The following is a 21,462-nucleotide window of genomic DNA, read 5'->3' on the forward strand; positions in this document are numbered from 1 at the left end:
TCAGCTTTTTCAGTCTAGAAAGGTGTTTCAGATATATCTTGGGTTATAAGTCTTTCCCTACAGCTTTCCTATCATACTGCTGTGTTCTCATAACCAAAGTGAGGAAGAAAGAAGAGTCTGTGAAACTGCACAAAAACAATCCATGGAGAATAGGAGAATAATAAGAAATAATGAAAGAGGTGGGAGAAGAGAGAAAAAACATTCAATTTAGTTCAGGACATCTTAGATGTTACTGCAATAAGAGTGAATAAAACATTTTGTACAGCAGCCTGAGTTTAGCAGCAGCTTTTCATTTAAGTGCTAAAAGGGATATTATGTTACCAATAATGTACATTGGTCTGTTACAAAGCTCCTTGTAAAAATATGGAGTAAAGGACTAACCTCTCAAAATAAAAACCCATTTGCAATCAAAATGCAGTTTAACAGTTACAGACAATCCAGTCTGAGCTCATCTAGATCATAGAAAAGAATCATATAATCAGTCAGGGTTGGAAGGAACCACAAGGATCATCTAGTTTCAACCCCCCTGCCCCTGCCACGAACAGGGACACCCTACCCCAGAGCAGGCTGCCCAAAGCCCCATCCAGCCTGGCCTTAAACACCTCCAGGGATGGGGCCTCTACCACCTCTCTGGGCAACCCATTCCAGCCTTTCACCACTCTCATCCTGAACACCTTCTTCCTCACAGCCAGCCTGAATCTCATCATCTCCAGCTTTCCTCCATTGCTGCTAGTCCTGTCACTCCCTGATATCCTGAAAAGTCCTTCCCCAGCTTTTTTGTAGGCCCCCTTCAGATACTGAAAGGCCACAAGAAGGTCACCTGGGAGCCTCCTCTTCTCCAGACTGAACAGCCCCAACTCTTTGAGTCTGCCCTCACAGAAGAGGTGCTCCAGCCCTCTGATCACCCCAGTGGCCCTTCTCTGGACACGCTCCAGCACATCCACATCCTTCTTGTAATGGGGGCTCCAGAACTGGATGCAGCACTCCAGGTGGGGTCTCAGCAGAGTGGAGTAGAGGGGGAGAATCACCTCCTTGACCTGCAGGCCAGGTTCTGGTTGGCCCTCCGGGCTACAAGTGCACACTGCTGGCTCACATTGAGCTTCTCGTCCACCAGCACCCCCAATTCCCTCTTCTCAGGGCTGCTCTCCAGTCACTCACTGCCCAGCCTGGATTTGTGCTTGGGATTGCCTGTTTCATTCTGCAGCAGACATGCAGGATATGTTATTTCCCTTGGGATTTTGAAGTTACATAGTCCCTAATCTCTTTGTAATGTGCTCTTCTCATGGCAAGCATTTGCATAGAGAAACACCTCCTCTGCAGCATTTTGATGTATCTTTAGTGTGCTGTATTACAAGGAGCAAAAACTATGAAGAAAACAAACATGCGCTTGTTCTTTGAATGTCCATAATGCTGAAGATCTATTTGAGGGAACTGCTGGAAGAATTAAAATCTTTTTAACTTCCCAGTTTCCAGTGCTTCTGTGACTGAAAACCACACTTTTGATGATCAAGTTAAAGAATCCTATACACATAGTTTCAATGTGTTGTACACTCCTTTAATTCTTAAGGAATCAAACAGATTTTCATGCCCTGACAGAATGTATCTTTTCAAGGCTAATCTGGGTAGCCATGCAGACTTTCACTCTGGATTTCTAAAGAAATAAGATTTATGCAACCAGACTGTCTATTAACTTCAGTCAAATATGAAGGAAGGAAGCAAGCAAGCACAGTGCCACACAAGTCCTGGAAACTCAACCCAGCACACAGAAGCATGTGTTTGGGGTATGAATAGCAAGGCAGAACAGCCTGCAAGGCTGACTTGGAGCCTGCGTGAGGAGTAGGCACGCACGACTCTGGACTCATATTCTGCATGCCATCCTACCCTGCACAGCCCCGTCAGAGAGACACAGGACATCTTGGAGTCTGGAGGAGGTGGAAGGCAGGGAAGAAAATGAAAAGTCTATAATGAACTTGACCATAAAAGTACAAAAGAAAATCACAACTAATTCTACTTTTGGCAGATTTTTAAATGGTGAAAGACGTAACTGGAGCTGGCCAGTCAAACCTCCACCTCTAACAGGTTGCAGCCTCAGGTACACATCAGAACAGTTGCGGGAAGTGAATATTCACAAGTTCATAGTAGTTTCACAGCCGTGTTCATGAATTTCAGGCATGTGCAGAATGGCCCAGGCTCTCACCTTCAGTGCAGGGCATTCTGCAACATTTATGGACTCTCACGATAAAGGCACCATGACTTAGCTGTAGAGCAGAACCTTCATGTATTAATTGAAAGAATTTTTATTTCTACGTCTATAAGTAAATACCAAGTAAGTATTTTCTTTATTTTCTGCAAACTACTGAACTTGATTCTTTTGACAAGGCACACGTGTCCCTGGAATCATAATAGCAAGCGGGAGCTAAAAGAAATTACATGCCTTACAGGACAGACAGACCTCAGAACCCGAGGCTGTTTCACTAAAGATGTTAGAGGGAGTTTGATTGAAGTTGTCAGATGAACAGCAGTCAACACAAATGCAATAATCAAAGCAGCAGGACTAGGAGGAGATGAGGCAGAAAATCACTTTAAAGGCTGCACTCATATAATCAATGGAAAAAGAATCCCAAAATATTCAGATACTTTGGTCATTCCACACCCAAGTCTTGAAGCTCTTAGGCAATGCTCAGAGAGCTCTCAACAACATTGGGAGTAATTATTTTTTTTTAACAGCAACATTTATTTTCTACAATATGCTCAAAACCATGCGAGAAAGCAAAGAAGTACATAACTGCTAGGATGAAACTGAAGATAGAAAGTACTAGAGATTGTTGAAGCAATCAAGTGTATCTACAAAAGTCATACTAATATCCAGCCAGGTATGCCCATTTGTTTATTGCAGTGAGCTAACAAGTCTTCAAGAATCTAGAATAGACTTGTTAACTGGGATCCAGTCCTCATTCAATACATGCCTCATATAAGTATCCCTCCATGGGCTTACATTCTCATTGAAACCTACCTTCCCAAAAGAACTGTGATCCCTAATTTAATCACCACATTAGACTCCAAATCAATCCTCCAAGTGTAAAAAGCATCTTTACCTAAACCTTCACCATGCCAACACTTATCTCAGTTAAAACAAAACAAAACTACGACTAAATTATATCAATTTGAGTGTGAAAATCCTTTCACATTAAGAAAGTAAGGTTCAGTCACTATATCTCATTTTCTCCCTCCAAAGTTTGATCTTTTATGTACCAAGACCAAATGTAGATGCTACCTACTCTTGTGCAAAAGAGAAAAATTCCTGTAGCTCAATATCAGCTGTCATTTTGCACTAGCACGGTGCAAAAGAACCGCCCTGCATGCTAGAAGAGAGAAGGCACCTCCAAAGGTCTTCTAGTCCAATGCCCTCTGCAGTCAACAAAGATATCCTCAACTAGAACAGGTAGCCCAGAGACCCACCTAGCCTCACCTAGAGTATCTCTAGGGATGGGACCACAACCACCTCCCTGCACAACCTGTTCCAGCGTTCCACCACCTTCATAGTAAAGAACCTGTTCCTAACACCCAATCTAGATCTGCCACTGCCCTAGTTGTATCATCGCAGGTCATTGTGTACAGTTTCTCTCCATCCTTCTTATAGGCCTCCTTCAGGTACTGGAAGGCTGCTGTTAGGTCTCTCTGGAGCCTCCTCTTTTCCAGGCTGAACAACCCCAGCTCCGTCAGCCTGTCTTCATAGCGGAGGTGCTCCAACCCCCTGATCATTTTCATGACCCTCCTCTGGACTCGCTCCATCAGGTCCATGTCCTTCCTGTATCGAGGGCTCCAGAACGGGACGCATTACTCCAGGTGAGGACTCACCGGAGCAAAGTGGCAGAATCACCTCTCTGTCTCTGCTGGCAACGCTTCATTTGATGCAGCCCAGGATGCAATTGGCCTTGTGGGCTGCAAGCTCACACTGTCTGCTCATGTGCAGTTTCTCATCCATCAGCACCACCAAGGCCTTTTCCACAGGGATGCTTTCTGTCACCTCATCCCCTAGTCTGTATTGATAGCAAGGATTGGTCCGGCTCGGGTGCAGAACCCTGCTCTTGCTCTTGTTGAACCTCACAAGGTTCACCTGGGCCCACTTCTCCAGCTTGCCCAGGTCCCTCTGGATGACCTCCTGTCCCTCTGGCCTATCAACAACACCACTCAGTTTGGTGTCACCTGCACACCTGCTGATGGTGCACTTGGTCTCACTGTCTATGTCACTGATAAAAATGTTCAATAGCACAAGTCCCAGCAATGGAGCCCTGAAGGACTCCACTGGTCACTGCTCTCCCTCTGGGCTTCCAGCCATTGTGCACTACCCTCCAGATGTGACCATCCAGCCAACTCCTTATCCACTGAACAGTCCACCCATCAAATCCCTATCTCCAACTTGTCAAGTAGGATTTTATGGACACCGTGTTAAAGGCCTTGCAGAAGTCCAGAGAGATGACATCCATAGGTCAGCCCTTATCTACTGACATAGTCACTTTGTCATAGGAATGCACTAGGTTCATCAAGCAGGATTTACCCCCAGTAAAGCCATGCTGGCTGTCTTGAATCCCCTCCCTGTCCTCCATGTGCCTTAGCATGGCATATAGGAGGATCTGTTCTGTGGTCTTCCTAGGCATGGAGGTGTGGCTGAGAGGTTGGTTTGGCTTTTAAGGAGTCAAACAGGCTTGTGTCCATTCTTTATATCCAATATTAGGCTCGTAATGCTTGGTATTCCAGCTAACACATGACATTCTCACCAAGCACTTCCTCCTTAATGTGAGGTCCTATCCCTAACCTGAGTGCAGCCTCAGCAAGTTTGCTGATGGCACCAAGCTGTGTGGTGCAGCAGACAGGCTGGAGGGCAGGGATCCATCCAGAGGGACCTGGACAGGCTGCAGAGGTGGGCACAAGCCAAGATCATGAGGTTCAACAAGACCAATTGCAAGGTCCTGCATCTGGGGCGAGGCAATCCCAAGCACAAATACAGGCTGGGCAGGGACTGGCTGGAGAGTAACCCTGAGGAGAGGGACTTGGGGCTGCTGCTGGATGAGAAGCTCAACATGAGCCAGCAGTGTGCACTTGCAGCCCAGAAAGCCAACCCGAGCCTAGGCTGCATCAGGAGAAGTGTGGCCAGTAGGATGGCGAGGTGATTCTTCCCCTCTACTCTGCTCTGCTGAGACCCCACCTGGAGTACTGCATCCAGTTCTGGAGCCCCTGTTACAAGAACGATGTGGAGATGCTGAAGCATGTCCAGAGAAAGGCCATGAGGATGCTTCAGAGGGCTGCAGCAGCTCTGCTATGAGGACAGGCTGAAAGAGTTGGGGATGTGCAGGCTGAAGAGGAGGCTGTGAGGTTATCTTCTTGTGGCCTTCCAGTATCTGAAGGAAGCCTACAAAAAAGATGAGGAGGGACTTTTTAGGCCAGTAAGGAATGACAGGACTAGGGGGAATGGAGCAAAGCTGGAGGTGATGAAATTCGGGCTGGATGTGAGGAGGAAGTTGTTGAGCATGAGAGTGGTGAGAGCCTGGAATGGGTTGTCCAGGGAGGTGGTAGAGGCCCCATGGCTGGAGATGTTTAAGGCCAGGCTGGATGAGGCTGTGGGCAGCCTGCTCTAGGGTAGGGTGTCCTTGGGCATGGCAGGGGGGTTGAAACTACATGATCCTTGTGTTCCCTTCCACCCCTGACTGATTCTATGAATTAAGCTCATAAAACTATGTTTTGTTGTTAACCTTCTCCCTTTATATAAACAGACTAATTAATACACTCTAAATAGTTCAATAGCTCCTACTGTAAATCAGTTAATTTAACTCTTCATGCTTTTTTGTGGTTTGAGAGATAGGTTCATGTCAAACTGTACTCTGATCTTTTCCCCCTTTCCCTCTTCATCATTTTAAATGTCTCATAGCCTTGTAACAAGAGCTTACACTGGTCACGGAACTCATGAGTAGCAGCACTGTTACATAAACCTGCTGTACTATAGTAAGAGATTTACCTTGGTTTCACTTATACACTCGTGGTTGTATCTTATGCAGAATAGATGCAGGTACGTCCTATTTTAAATTGTGTTTTTTAGCTTAATTTATCTGTTGAAGTTGACCCATAGTGCCACCACACAACATACAAGATGCTTTATGCAGTGGTTTGATCAGTGCAAGTTATTTTAAATTACTCAAATAATGTTTCCTATTATTTCAGGCATATCTCCCTCGAAAGACAGAAGGAAGTATATGTGGGAAATTGCTAGGCAATATAGTTTGTTACCACAGCTGGTAGACCTCAGGGAGCCCTGGGAGCAGACTGAAGACTGAGCGGCTGTAGAGATGAGATCCTGCCCTCGTTTCTAAATATTTCTGCCCTGAGTCATGTTGGGGGCCCAAGCAGAGGGAAACTCAGCATACTCTGCTGACAACTTCCATCTGTGAGGCCACTGGCTCCAGGCAGGTACTTAGTTCCTATGGTACTTTGACTCCTTTATAAAAGCTTTGGGTCACTTTGACTTGAAGGTGGAACCTGGTATCATATTTTGCTTTCAAAGGCTGCTGGTAAACAGCTTTTTGGTAAGTCACACATTTCTGAGGTGATGGCTCTCCAGTGTGGCAGTCAGCCTGTCATTCTCAGTGATACGGTATATTGGCTGATGAAGAGTTAATGGGGAAGCTTAAAATAATTGTTTGCTTGCTGCCTGTTGTAGACATCTGGTTCTCTGCCAGCCCTGACCTTGGTTTTAAATGTCCTTATTCATGGAATCACACTCATTTATGCTTAAATGCCACAAATGGAAAGTGTAGCAATGAAAACATTCACTTAGCTGTGAAAGGAGTCTGCCTATAAATGCTCACAGCATAACTGAACAGATTTCGGAGATACATGCTGCCTTTTAAAAATGAATATTCACATCATTCTCATGGGCTTTTTTCTTCTGTCATGCCCGTTGCATGCTCTTGGTCCTGCTACAGGGTGTTAAACATGCATGATCTTGAACCCTGGACTTCCTGAAGCAGTCTCAGGCAGAGAATCTCTTAAAAATAAATAACCTATTAGCATGTTTCAGCAGGAGGGCCAGCTCAAGCTGGGTGTCTCCAGAGAAGGACTTGAGCAAAGCATTTATACCCTGACAGACTGTGTATCCCACTTGTATGTCATCTTCATTTGCCTTCCACATGCCCTTTGGTCCACTGGTGGCTCTTGCCTGAGATGCTCCAGCATCTTCTGACTACTTACTTGAGTTCACTACCTTGACTAGTTGCTACTGCTGTTGGTGGTTGTAATATTGAAGCTTCCTTAGCTCTTGTTTTACACTGGTTCTGGAGTCCCTGTTTTGACTAACTAGGTACAGTTCAGTAAATCCTAGTGGAAAATTTCAGCTGACAGCCTCAGGCTTCAGCAAATGGAAGCTACTCATGCTAAATAAGTAAAGCTCTGCAAACAGTGCACTGCACACACAACAACATAACTCTATGGTCTTCATTCTATTGGAGATTTACTTATTTAAACAACTGCTATTGCTTAGGTGAAGAGAGAAGACTACAAGCTTGTCTCTGTCCTCCCTCATGAAATGGAGAGGTGGGCACAAGCCAGCCTCATCAGATTCAACAAGACCAAGTGCAAGGTCCTGCATCTGGGTCGAGGCAATCCCAAGCACAAATCCAGGCTGGGCAGGTACTGGCTGGAGAGCAGCCCTGAGGAGAGGGACTTGCTGGTGCTGATGGACGAGAAGCTCAACATGAGCCAACAGTGTGCACTTGTAGCCCACAGGGCCAACAAGAGCCTGGACTGCAGGGCGGTGGGGCTGATTCTTCCCCTCTGCTCTGCTCTGCTGAGACCCCACCTGGAGTACTGCATCCAGTTCTGAAGCCCCCATTACAAGAAACATGTGGATGTGCTGGAGCATGTCCAGAGAAGTGCCACGAGGATGCTCAGAGGGCTGAAGCAGCTCTGCTGTGAGGACAGATTGAAAGAGTTGGGGCTGTTCATTGTGGAGAAGAAGAAGCTGTGAAGTTACCTTCTTGTGGCCTTCCAGTATCTGAAGGAGGCCTACAAAAAAGATGAGGAGGGACTTTTTAGGCCAGTAAGGAATGACAGGACTAGGGGGAATGGAGCAAAGCTGGAGGTGATGAAATTCGGGCTGGATGTGAGGAGGAAGTTGTTGAGCATGAGAGTGGTGAGAGCCTGGAGTGGGTTGCCCAGGAAGGTGGTTGAGGCCCCATGGCTGGAGGTGTTTAAGGCCAGGCTGGATGAGGCTGTGGGCAGCCTGCTCTAGGGTAGGGTGTCCTTGGGCATGGCAGGGGGGTTGGAACTAGATGATCTTTGTGATTCCTTCCAACCCTGACTGATTCTATGATTCTAAAATATTAAAAGAGAGTATTTTACTGTTAAAGTTGCAGGTACAAACTGTGATCAAATTTGTTTCTTAATTAATCCAGTCTTCCCCTCCATCTTTTTGTCCAGCAAGTGTTCAAGGAAGTGGTGGTTTTCTGAGAGTGTTACAAAGAGCTGCCATTAGCAGTAGTAGGGAAACCAGGTATGCATTCCACTTGTCTCTAAATGCTTGGTAGTGATTCTTTTCAGCATTTATAGCAAACAAGCTGTTCATATATGCTCTAATTAATGTGGAGCATTATGGTCAGTAATTGGAGGCTCCATAATTGAAGCTATGGAGAAGCAGTTCTGTCTGTTTCTAATGGAAGATTTATCCTGTTAGAAAATGAAAGTGTGTCAAAGGTAAAATATGGACTGGGTTATTTGGTTATGAAAAATACAGGCAGATTTCAAAATTTGTCTAGTCCAGCTTTCCTGCTAGATCACTTCAGGATCATCTAGAGTAAATCACACAGGAACAGGTGTTGGGATGCCTCCATTTTTATAAATGTAAAAGTAAGCATAATATTTATATATTGCTGAAATACATTTTTATGTCTTTGTAAATGAATGTTATAAATGCATGTATAAACTTGGTCAACTTTTCCTCTGCTTTATAGCATGGTTCTGCAGGTCAGTTGTGCAAAGACAGCTGAAGCAGGCAGAAACAGAGGGGTTCAGGAGCACTGTAGATGAATATCATTATCACTGACGTTCTAGTCAGATAAAACTGAGTGCTGAGGAAAAAAGAGTAACTATTTTGTGACTTAGAATACTAGCTGAAGCTGTTGGGGGTGTGGGACAAGATGACCTTTGAGGGTCCCTTCCAACTGGATGCAGTCTGTGAATGTGCAAGTCTGTCTTCTCAGGGCTATAGTGGACTGTTCCCAGGAGAGAACCAAGTCAATCAGTTTCAGTAGGAGAACCAGCCTGTGTTGTTGGGGCTGTATTACTAATACCGTTACCTTTTGTTTTTCTGTTACAGCCATTGTGACATCCATTTTTTCACATGGTGTCTGAAAGTTGCCGAACTTCTTACCCTTAGTACTTGTCTGAGCCATTTAGATGCAGCAGACTGATGTTCATTGCCTTGTCCCAGGCATTTCTGTGTGGGATTGAGATGATTTCCAGAAGAAAATTTTTTACCATGACAACATTTAGGCATTGGAATAATTTCCCAGGGGAAACAGTGGATTCTCATACATTGGACAGTTTATACACTCAGCTTGACATGGTGCTGGCCGTCTCATTTAAACTATACTATTACCTAGAAAGTTTGGACCAGATGATCCTTGAGGTCACTTCCAACTTGCTGTTCTATGTTTTTTTGATGTGGAGACATCTCTTAGCAACAAAATCCTGTGATTCATTAATCAAAGATTAAGGTACAGAGTGAGCTTTTGAATGTTTTTCTGAGATCTGTGATGAAGCAGAATGTGTTTGTTCCCCAGCTGAGGTTACACTGTCAAGTAGGACCACTCTAAGGTGCTGTTGAATGGCCTTGCAGCAACACCTACCACTGAAGTCTCAGAGGCAAAGTTAAGTGCAGTGGGTAGTCAAAACACAGCTGGGTGAGTACAAGAGGTTCCATATAAACATGAAGATGTCAGAGCACTGGAATACGCTGCCCAGAGTGGTTGTGGAATCTCCATCTCTCGGAAGCATTCCAAACATTGCTCAAGCTTGGATTTTGAATTTGAAATCATGTATTGGCTGTAAGTGTGTCTGTGGGTATTTGTTCAGGTGTATAAACTGTGATGTAAATCAGTCATGGAGAGCCCTTAATGGGAGCTGCATTACAGGTAATGGAAAAGAAAACTGATCTTTGTAGCATTGAAAACCGAAAACTTTAAGGTCTAAACCTAAAAACTGTTTGATGCAGGTAGCTCTGAAGTAACTTGAAATGAAATTGAAGTGATTAAATCCCATCGATATAGGCTTGGGCCTGCCTGTTGTTCAAATGTTACTTTAGATGAGAAGAGATGTGAGACAAGGTATTCCATGTACAAATACTGACTGTTTGAGGGTGATGCACTTTGTGGTGGAGGGACTTTTTTCAGAAGAAGTCTATCAAGGAAGATACAGCACTGCTTTTGAGTGTTGGTTGTGACGTGGTTAGACAAAAATTACAGGATATGTTGAGGGACTTTTGAGCATAAATCTGTAAGATTAAATAAATGTTATATTATCTCTTCTCAAAGATATACCATCAATGATAGATGATGGTAGAGCAGTGGATGTGGTTAGTCTTGATTTCAGTAAAGCATTTGGCACTGTCTTCCACAGCATCCTTCTGGCTAAACTGAGGCAGTGTGCGCTGGATGATCAAGTAGTGAGATGGATTGGGAACCACTTAAAGGAAAGAAGCCAGAGAGTTGTAGTAACTGGAATGGAGTCTAGTTGGAGGCCTGTGACTAGTGGAGTCCCACAGGGGTCAGTACTGGGACCAGTTCTGTTCAGTGTATTCATCAATGACCTGCATGAGGGCATGGAGAGCACTGTCAGCAAGTTTGCTGATGAGACCAAATTGGGAGGAGTGGCTGCCACACCAGAAGGCTGTCAGTGAGACTTGGACAGGCCGGAGGGGTGAGCAGGGAGAAACTTAATGAAATTCAACAAGGACAAGTGTAGAGTCTGGCACTTGGGAAAGAACAACTCCAGGGATCGGTATAGGTTGGGGACTGACCTGTTGGAAGACAGTGAAGGGGAAAAGCATCTGGGGGTCCTAGTGGATGGGAGGTTGACCATGAGCTGGCAATGTGCTCTTGTGGCCAGGAGGGGCAATGCCACTCTGGAGTGTTTTAGAACGGCTGTGGCTAGTAGGTTGAAAGAGGTTTTTGTGCCCATCTACTCTGCCCTGCTGAGGCTGCATCTGGAGTACTGTGTCAAATTCTGGGCCCCCCCAGTTCAAGAAAAACATAGAACATCTTGAGAGAGTCCAGCACAGAGACACAAAGGTAATTGAGGGAATGGAACATCTCTCTGACAAGGAGAGCTGGAGTGAGCTGGGCCTCTTTAGCTTGGAGAAGAGGAGACTGAGAGGTGACCTCATTAATGTTTATAAATACGTAAAGGATGAGTGCCCTGAGGATGGAGTCAGGCTTCTCTTGGTGATGCCCAGTGACATCACAAGAGAAAATGGGTGGAAGTTGATGCATAGAAAATGTCATTTAAACATGAGGAGGAACTTTTTCCCCATGAGAGTGACAGTGCACTGGAACAGGCTGCCCAGGGGGTTATGGAATTACCCTCTCTGGAGATACTCAAAACCCTCCTGGACACATTCCTGTGTGATTTGTTATAAGTGATCCTGCTGTGGCAGGGGCTTTGGACTGGATGATTTTTGAGGTCCCTTCCAGCCTCTGACAGTGTGATTCTGTGAAATAATTATGTTATAGTGTGTATCTGAAAGGGTGTGCTGGTTTTGTGCCAGATAGAATGTGGGATTTATCCCAAAAGGAGTGAATGACAATACTTGCACAGAATTTGGAAGTTAAATGAAATTATTATTTACAAAAGTAGACTAAATACAAAAGGTAATAAATATATACATTATGTATATATATATATATAAACAATGGCCCAGTCACCCCTGCTCCAAAGCCCGAAGGCCATGCTGTGCAGTTTATCTCTCTCCATCCCTGCCACAGTAGGCCTTACCTGCTGTGATGGTTTGGATGTTACCCACTCCTACACACAATGAAATCACCCAGACTAGACTCAGCCATCTGGAAGTTAAGGAGTGAAGCTATATTTACAGCTTAGCACAATATACAAGCAGATATACACAAATATATACAGTTATATACAAGTTAAAAGTAATACAGAAATACGATACCCCTCCCAGAAATCAGAGTCCTCAGGAGGGCTCCCGACCCAAACCCCCTTCCCTCTCCTTCTTTCCCTCCCTTCAGAAATAACCAGATCAACCCACGTATATCTCACATGATAAATTTGGAGATCTGAGGTGATATGTCAAAAAGATGTCAAGGAGGATTGTCAAGGTCCAGAGAACAGAGATTAACAATATCTCTGTCCAGAGGAGCAAGATCTGTTCTTATAGGTTTCCGTGTTGTGAAATTAAGGTGCAAGCAAGACCAGATAGCACCAAAAACTATTTATTAAATGATGAAGTTGAACAAAACAGAGGGAGAGAGAAGGAGAGAGAGAACAACGGAGAAAAAGACAAGAATCAGGAAAGGAAAAGAGCAGGAATTGTATTACTATCAGCCACAGATGAGGGGGAGAGAGAGAGATAGGTGCGTGGCTCAGGGATGTCCTTCTGTGGAGTTTGTCAGGAGTTCTTCTGGTGGAGGTGCAGCTCTGGGGGTGCTCCACTGGAGGTGCACAGGTGGAGGTGCACACCTGTAGGTCCAAACTTTGGCAGGCATTGCTCATGTCTTTTTATACAGTTTTTTATCTCGGTGTCCAGGTGCAGCAGCCCAGGAAATCTTCCTGTGTATTCGTGCATTCGCAGGGGCCCAGTGGCAACACTGGGGAGGGCCTCTGCCCCCTCCTTGCACTGCTTGCCTGTCCATACCCTGAATACACATAAGGCTTTTCTCTTTGGGGTAGCTGACATAAGATGTTCACATCCTGGGCATTCAAGCCAGGCTGAGGTCCAGGATGTCCACAAAGGCAGTATCTGTTGGTTTGCATCCCTCAGCTTTTGGCAAGGCACCTCATCTGAGCCCGAGAGGTTAACAAAGGCAATCTTTGTCTTTGTTGATTAACAAGGGAAAGACAATGGCAATCTTTATCTTTGTTGATGACCAAGGGAGAGATGATCTAGACTCTCACAAGGTTAGAATAAAAACAAAGTTAGGTTGGATCAGAGTTAAGGCAGATACAGCCACAGAGACTAGATTACCAGAAAGAAGGCACAGCCAGAAGTGAGAGCTAAAGTGAGAAGTGTATGGGAAGTGAGTATCTTATCTATATTTTGACTAGTTGCATTTCTCAGCAGAAGAATGGGTGATATAGGGTCCTGTTGTTTTTTTTTCTTTCTTCTCACAGCCGAGGATTTAATTTCTGACAGTAAAATATTCCAGTTAGCTGCAAGCGACAACAATCCCCCCATCTATATAACTCAGTGTTCTGCTGAGAACTGTCTACTCTAAACCAATATTTACAATAATGAATATCACAAATACAGTTTACACTTCCTCCTGGCTATCTTGGATGTACATGATTCAAAAGCTCAAAAACAGCAAACAGTTTGTCTCCTCACAGATGAGACAAGAACGGGACTCCCAGGTGACATTGAGTTCATGCTCACATACTGTAGATTCTCTCATAGATTGTGTCTTTAGACACCCCATAATACCTAGAACAGAAAACTCCTAACAGCTTTTATTACGCACTCTGAATTTTAACTCTCTTAGTTGAAGTTATATTTCTCCGTGGAATGCACTGGATTTCACCATTCTCCTGCATTACCCAGTAGGTGTGACCAGGACCTTCAGCAGACACCACAGACAGGTTTCCCTCCTCCTGAAGGAGAAAATACCCAGACAGTTTTCCCTAACAGATTCTTTTCACATACAACAGGAACTTTATCACCATCCACAGTTTGAATGAGTGTGCAGGTCCTGCTTTGTTTCCTGACCCCCTACTATTTACCAACCAGGTAGCTTGTGCTAAATGTTTGTCCCAGTTTTTCAGAGTTCCACCCCCCATAGCTTTTAGGGTGGTTTTCAGCAAACCATTGTAGCTCTCAATCTTCCCTGAAGCTGGTGCATAGTAGGGTATGTGGTAGATCCACTCAATACTGTGCTCTTTGGCCCAGTTTTTCACAACATTGTTCTTGAAATGAGTGCCATTGTCTGACTCGATTCTCTCTGGAGTTCCATGTCTCCACATGATTTGTCTCTCCAAGCCAAGAATGGTGTTACGTGCAGTAGCATGTGGAACTGGATAGGTTTCCAGCCATCTGGTGCTGGCCTCTACCATCATCAGCACATACTGCTTGCCAGATCGAGATCGAGGTAAAGTGATGTAGTCAATCTGCCAGGCTTCACCATACTTGTACTTTGACCATCTCTCACCATACCACAAGGGCTTGATTCGCTTAGCCTGCTTAATAGCAGCACAAATGACACAGTCATGGATGACTTGGGTGATAGCGTCCATAGACAAGTCAATTGACCTATCGCGTGCCCATCAGTATGTTCCATCTCTGCCTTGATGTCCAGATGAATCATGGGCCCACCAAGCTAAGAACAGTTCACCTCGGTGTTTCCAGTCAAGGTCAAGATCAGAGTTTGCATCAACTTGATAAATGTTAGCAGCTTGGTCTGCCTGCTGGTTGTGTTGGTGTTCCTCAGTGGCTCTGCTCTTAGGCATGTGTGCATCTACGTGCCACACCTTCACTGGAATTCTCTCCAGCCGTGCATCAATGTCCTGCCATAGATCAACACGCCAAATAGGCTTTCCTTTCCTCTGCCCAACCATTCCTTTTCTAGTCTTTTAGCCAACCCCATAGAGCATTTGCTGCCATCCATGAGTTGGTGTAGAGGCAAAGGATAGGCAAATTTTCACGTTCAGCCACATCAGGAGCAACCTGTACAGTGCACCTCCCATGGAGCAAACTCAAACATATTTAAGTGAGGGAGCAGGGAGAAGAGTGAGAATGCAAGAGCAAAGTGCAAAGAAAAAAGCTGTAATGTCTGATTATATAGAGATTTGCAGGAGGATGGGATAAAAATGTTTTGTGATGCCCTCTCCAACCTCTCAGGGGGACTGTCCAGCCCCATGGTACTCTCTGGTATCTGGAGGATTTTTATTTATGATTGGAGGCTAGTCCTCGACCTATAGCAAAAGGTCAGTTGAAAGTTGTGCATAATGTTTATTTTCCTGGTAGCTGTATTTTTTCAGTAGTGGCCTCCTAATGTGCTTTGTTTGTTTGTTTGTTTCCAGAAGGAAAATCATAACCTGCATTTTAAATCTGCTGTATCACTTTGTATCATCAGCGCATCTACTTTTATACTTATGACAGAATGATAAATTTGGAAGCACCAGGCGTGACCTGAAGTATTTATCTTCCTTCCTTTCAGGCACTTGCATGTATATGCACAGACACACATGTTCATGGTAATGCCCTTGCTGTTTTCAGAGTCCTATCAGGCATGTTCTGCTCCTCTCTGGAAAATAAATGTGGTATTTGGGTCAGTGTTTCTAGTTCACAGGCTAGCTGCATTATAAGATGTCTTACTGCTATGCACAAGAACCATCTCTGACATACCAGTTAAATAGAGTATAAATAGATGTAGTTTCATTCAGTGCCCTTACATTTAAGAGTTTTAAGAGCTGATTGATGACCCTGTGAGTAACAACAGCTCTGCGTTTCTGGTTATGGATAATTGTATCATGGGCAATGGCGTGATGTTATGCGCATGTATAACCCAGACACTTGCCTATTCAGTGTATGCTGGATGCTAGTCTGTTCCAGTTCCTTGTCCCATGGCATTTATTTAAGCCAGAAAAAAAGTAAGTCACTGTTAATTTAATGAGCAGGCAGAGGGTACCACTTGCCTATCTAATCTATACTTTTCCAGTATTTTATTGTGTCAAAGGCGTCACTGCCTCACAGTTCTGGCTCATAAGCAGCTGAACAGTATTTGACATTTGAAGAGATTTTCTGCTGTGCACTTCTATAGTCAAGAATAATTCTAATCCTATTAAAGATACTATGTCATGGAGGCGTGCCGTGAGAGAGAAGACTTCTGCTAGCTGGCCCAATGAAAAGCAGAGAGGAGGGGCGAGCAGGAGGGAGCATTTATTATTTGATAGTCAGGGATTTCTGTGGGAAATGCTCGGTGGTTGCAGTTGCTGATGATTTCACGGCAACAGCAGTGGAACAGAGTGCACTCAGATGGCTGGTTACTGAATGAGATACTGCAGATGGATGAAAAGAGAAAGGACGGTGTGTGAGAGAGAGTGGGAGAGACGCAGAGAGAAGCTGAGAGCAAGGAAAGTGCTCTGGCTCAAGGAGAGCCTTCCAGGTGTGCTGCAGAAGCTTTTTGGAATTGGATGCAAGGACCATCTGCTGCCTATAGATTAGAGGGAGAGAAAGAGCTTATGGCTCCTTTGAATAAAGATCGAAGTTCTGCATAACTGATTCATCGAGATAAATAATGAGTGTGCTCTTGCATGGGATATTAATGTATAAATCCATGCTACAGATAAATTACAGACTACATTGCTGTAAAAAACAAAACCGGCAACAATGCAGTGAATAAATTCTGCAGTGATTATTTGATTAAGAAAAGAAAGAGAAGCAAACCACAGACAGTTCTTACCACACTGTGGCTTTCGTAAGGCACTGCATTTAATGCTGAGAGATGCTATACATTAAATCTGGTAACTGTGAAAAGAGAGATCATGGAGAAGTCAAGTAGTGAGGATTCTTCAATTCACCGGAGTCCATCTTTGGATAGCAAAGACTCAGATTTTGCTAAACCTTCTACCTCAGGGAGGCAGTTTGGCCGAGGTTTTACTGCTGGAGCTTTCTATGGTACAACTGGATCACGCACACAGAGCCATACTGGAGTTGGAACCAGCACCGGCATTGGGACTGGCACAAAAAGTGACAAATACAGTGCACCCAAGGGCAGCAAATACGTGGTCTTTTACCTGGATCTATCCTTTGTTTTCCTTTTAGAATTTAAGAAGTGCAACATGGCAAGAGGCTGCCTGTGTTGTTTGAAATACATGATGTTCCTTTTCAATTTAATATTTTGGGTGAGTACTGCTTTTTTCATTACCTTCATTTGTCAGTGTATCCTGTACTGCTGCATTATGTGTGCAGTGTATCTTTGAAGCAAGTACAGTAAGTTCCCCCCTCCCTCTGCTACCTGCTGGGAAAATTTTCAGCATTAAACCAGGGTCTCCTGGGAAAACACACATGCTTTCAGGTAGTAACCTGATTACTGTATTTTGGCTGCTAGGTCCTCAGACCTGGTGATCTAACATGTGTTTTAAACTGGGTTATCTGAGAAAGAGCAAAATTGTGGTCCTTGAAGGCACAGCAAAATTGTTGTAGCATTAAAATCCTGCAGTGGCAGGATTTTTGCATTCTGTTGTAACACCTTGTGGCTGCACTAAGCTGCTGGTTAGCTTAAATTGGAACTACATTCTTGTTGTCACCATAAATCTCATTTGCTTTTTGTAAATTTCATTTGACAAACTGCTTTTTCATTTGAAGGAACTTCTACCCAATTTGTCCTATTAAACCCAATAAGGCATGTCTGTTCTGACCTCTTAAAGTATCAGCCTAAATAAGAAATGCCTGGAATGGTGAGTTAATCTGGATTCAGTTTTACCTGCAGTTGTCCACATTAGTGTGTGAAGTTGGAGACTTGCACTTGCTCTTAAAGACCAAAATCGATTCTCCTCCATTAGCCAAGGAGTTGTAGCAATTCTCAGCAAGCAAGTTAAACGTGTAATGGCTACTTTGAGCAAAGTATTGTCACATACAAGGGAGGGAGGAGAAGTTAGGTTATCTGCAGTTAGGCATCACTGAGTGAACAGTACTTTTTAGGCCATTACAGACAAATTGAAATAATGAGTGTGCATAATATATCCCAACATGAAATGGTTGGCTTACTTTGAAATTGCAGGTCACTGCTTTTCAAATGATGGCAAAGCTTGGGTACACAATTTATGGCTGTGATCCAGACATGTACAATGTGCTTCAGAAATGAAAGGGCCATCCCTGCATTTATTTTGTAAAAATAAACAGTTTAATTCAGGTAGCTACCTCTGGTGTAGAGATGGCATTATTCAAATCAGGAATCTTACTAACAGCTGCTTTGTTTATCTTGACCCACTTACCAAAATAACCTTTAAGAGCAAGACTTAATGGGAGATTTGGTACGTGTTGAGCTACTCCTGCAACAGTGAGCTTTTATCAGTAATAGGCTGAACTACTATAGTCACTAAACTTGTATGAGTCTTAGATATAGACATAGACCTGATTACCAAAGAGCATCTGATCAAAGGTCACTTGTGATTTTTATTCTTTTTCTGTGCACAAACCTTACAATAAAATTACTGTAATTATTTCTGGAATAAATCACTTATTACATACCATCTTTGTGTCAAACTGACTGTTTGACCATACATTACTTTCATGCTTTGGAAGTACTTTTGTTCATGCACTATATGTTTTGGAACAACTTCTTTCTGTTACCATTGCTCATGGCCTCTGTGATCATTCATGAGGTATGTCTTACCCCTCATCTACTTAGATGCAGTAACTTAATTATTTTTATCTCCTTCCCAAGAAGCAATTTTCTTGACTCTTCATGAGACCTTCACAGAGTCAATTTTTCTATTCCTTGAACTTGCGAAAGTATTTTAAACTTCATCTGCATATTCATCTCTTTCTCCTTAGGTCTCTTTTTCTATACAAATACATTGCTGCTCATATTAAATCTAGCCTACCATCTGGAAGAGTTCTCTAGGATACTGTGCTTCTGCAGCTCTTATCCCTCTTTATGTCCTCTGCACCGTGTCTTTTGTAGTGAGGCTCATGCCATTTTTCTTCCTGTTGTAAAATTTTGTCACCGTATCTCTGTCTAATATTTTAAACATTGTTTTTGTATGAAGGAACTGTATAAAAAGAAAGTGATACTCTGGAGTGGTGAATTACAGAAACGTGTACAGGTTACAGAAACATGATAGATGCAAGATGTTAGATACTTTTCTAAGTAGTTTGCAACAGAAATTTGATCCAACAGCCTGGATTAAATTCCTCATAAGTCTCACTTTCTTCACTTTAGCTGGCTTACAGTCACTTTTGCAACCCAGGCTTGATGTTCCTACACATCCTTCCAGAGGGCTGCAATCTTGCTTATTTGTTTTTTTTTAAAAAAACAGGCTATTTTATGGCCTTGAGCCATTCAAATAAATAACATTGCAATCTTACTGTTCATGGAAGAGCAAACTAGAATGAAGCATACAAAAGGTAGGTGTTCTGTAGTTGGCTACCTCTGACTTTTTATCTGGAATATACATGAGTTATGCTATGCTAGTCTGATGAGTTTTGGATGTTTGGCTCTGCATGTGTTGCTTATGAACACTGTGCACTTGCATTCTCTCTTATTCCTGCCCTGAACTGCTAGTGCACCCCAGGGCCCTCGCACAGCTTTGCTAATGCCCTCTTCTCCTACCCGGTCCTGAAGCACTCCCTGGTATTTCTCTACTGTCATTCTTCTGAACCTGGATTTTTTTTCCCCTGTTTTGAGGTTTGCCTCTTCTCATTACTTCTTCCTGAGTTTCTGTTAAGAAACCGAAGTCCAAAAGCATAAAGCTGTGGCAGTAACAATCACCTCTTGCAGCGCAATGCGATTTATTTTTAAAAAGAAAAGATTCTTTTTTAAGCATGACATTTTCTGAACCTGTAAGTCAAACAAGGATGAGACTCCTGGTCTTCAGAAGTGAGAAGACCACTTCCATGTGGTTACCTTCTGATAAAGCAATGGAGTGTTTTGTTTGGGTTTTGTACAGGAGCCAATACTGATTTAAGAAACTGGAAAAAGGAGTGAAAGTCATGGATAGTTTAAACTGGTGCCAGTTTAGCAGCTGTACAGCTGCAATATGCAGCCTGGCTGACAAGTTTGCTTGCCACAAAGCTAAGTTGTTCTGAGACAGTGGTAGCAGAAAGGCCCTGTCATGCTTTCTGTCAGGCTCTGCTATGGTAAAATGACATTTCTGAGATGCTTCCTCTGGTATACTTTGGCATCCCAGAGTGCTGGGCATTATTGTGTTGAGCAATTCTGAGTGTTGGCCTACAGAAGGATGATCATCAATAGAAAAAAAGAAATACTCTTCCATTATTTGCTTCTTTTCACAGAGGAAAAGGCTGAGATCTAATCTGTCCCTTGTGAAGCAGTGAGCTATGCTAGTTGTGACGGTTTGGGTGTTCCCCACCCCCCCACACACTTTGGAAATCACCAGCTGGCTCTGGAAATTGAATGAAGCTTATTATTTACATCTTAGTAGAATATGCAAGCAGATATTTACAGTATATACAGTTATATACAGAAATATACAAGGTAAAAGGTAATACAGAAACAGAACAGCCCTCCCAGAAACCTGAGTCCCCAGCATGGGCTCCCAACTGCCCTTTTCACCTTCTCCCACTCCTCTCAACCTTACCCAGTCCCAAGGAAGAATGGAGGTTTGGCCAGGGGGTTAGGAAGCAAAGTGGATTAATCAGAGAGATGTCAGAGAGGCTAGAGAGAAATGCATCTCAGCCAGTTCCCCCAGAAGTACCTTATCGATGTTTGGATTCTTGTTCTTGTATCTCTCAGCAAGCCTATGAGTGAAGCAGATACCATTCTGTTTTCTTTTCACAGCCTGTAATCTATTTCTTCTCAACGAAACATTCTAGCTAGCTTCAAACTAGCACACTAGTCCTTCAGCTTGACAGCCAGCTTTTGTGTATTTGAAGACCAATTGTATACGTATATTGTCTTATGCACCTTTTTAATATATATATATATATATATATATATATATATATTTAATATTTCAAAATATAGACATTGCCACATAGTCACACATGTGTATGCTTGAAGGTGATGGAGAAGTGCAGTCATTAGGAGGTTCTCTTGTTATGCAGCAAAAATACTGTCACTACCATAACTGTGTTAAAGAGGTGGTGCATCGGTCCTGCTCAGCAAGAATTCAGTGTTGGTGAATCAGTTTCATGACAACAGAAGACAGCTTTGGAAAATTAGTAGCATATGTATTAGTTAATGTGGAAGGATCTCGTGTGAGTTCTGCAAAACAAATTGATCTAAGTGAGGACCAGCAGCAGGTTAAACAGAATGTGATCCTCTAGCGTATTGCAGAGCTCTTCAGATATTTCTTTGTGTCCTCCTGATTCTTAACAGTTGTTCTTGGCCATCTGGCATTGCCTTTCTTTTAGAGATTAGGAAAGTCTGAGCTGAGGGTTAAGGAAGCTTATAGTATTTAATTGTGTGGCTAGGATAATGATTTACACTGAGTGCATAGTATGTTTTTCAAAGAGTTTGGGCATCTATAAATGATGATTGATTTAGTTTGCCTTCAAGA

At 43.4% G+C, this 21,462-nt stretch overlaps 1 protein-coding gene across 2 annotated transcripts in view; it reads left to right on the forward strand.

Moving 5' to 3' along the window:
• The window catches only part of TSPAN9 (tetraspanin 9), a 208,624-nt gene that overhangs the window by 67,205 nt on the left and 119,957 nt on the right, over positions 1–21,462 (forward strand). The window contains exon 2 of one of the 2 annotated variants that reach the window (XM_064143431.1): positions 17,042–17,121. In XM_064143431.1, the coding sequence (XP_063999501.1) occupies positions 17,059–17,121 (63 nt within the window). In that variant the 5' untranslated portion in view covers positions 17,042–17,058. Of the gene's footprint in view, positions 1–16,203; positions 17,122–21,462 lie in introns of those variants that run through there. The other variant, XM_064143430.1, reaches the window with a different exon arrangement.

This window comes from Pogoniulus pusillus, chromosome 5 (assembly GCF_015220805.1).
Source record: "Pogoniulus pusillus isolate bPogPus1 chromosome 5, bPogPus1.pri, whole genome shotgun sequence".
NCBI lineage: Eukaryota > Metazoa > Chordata > Aves > Piciformes > Lybiidae > Pogoniulus > Pogoniulus pusillus.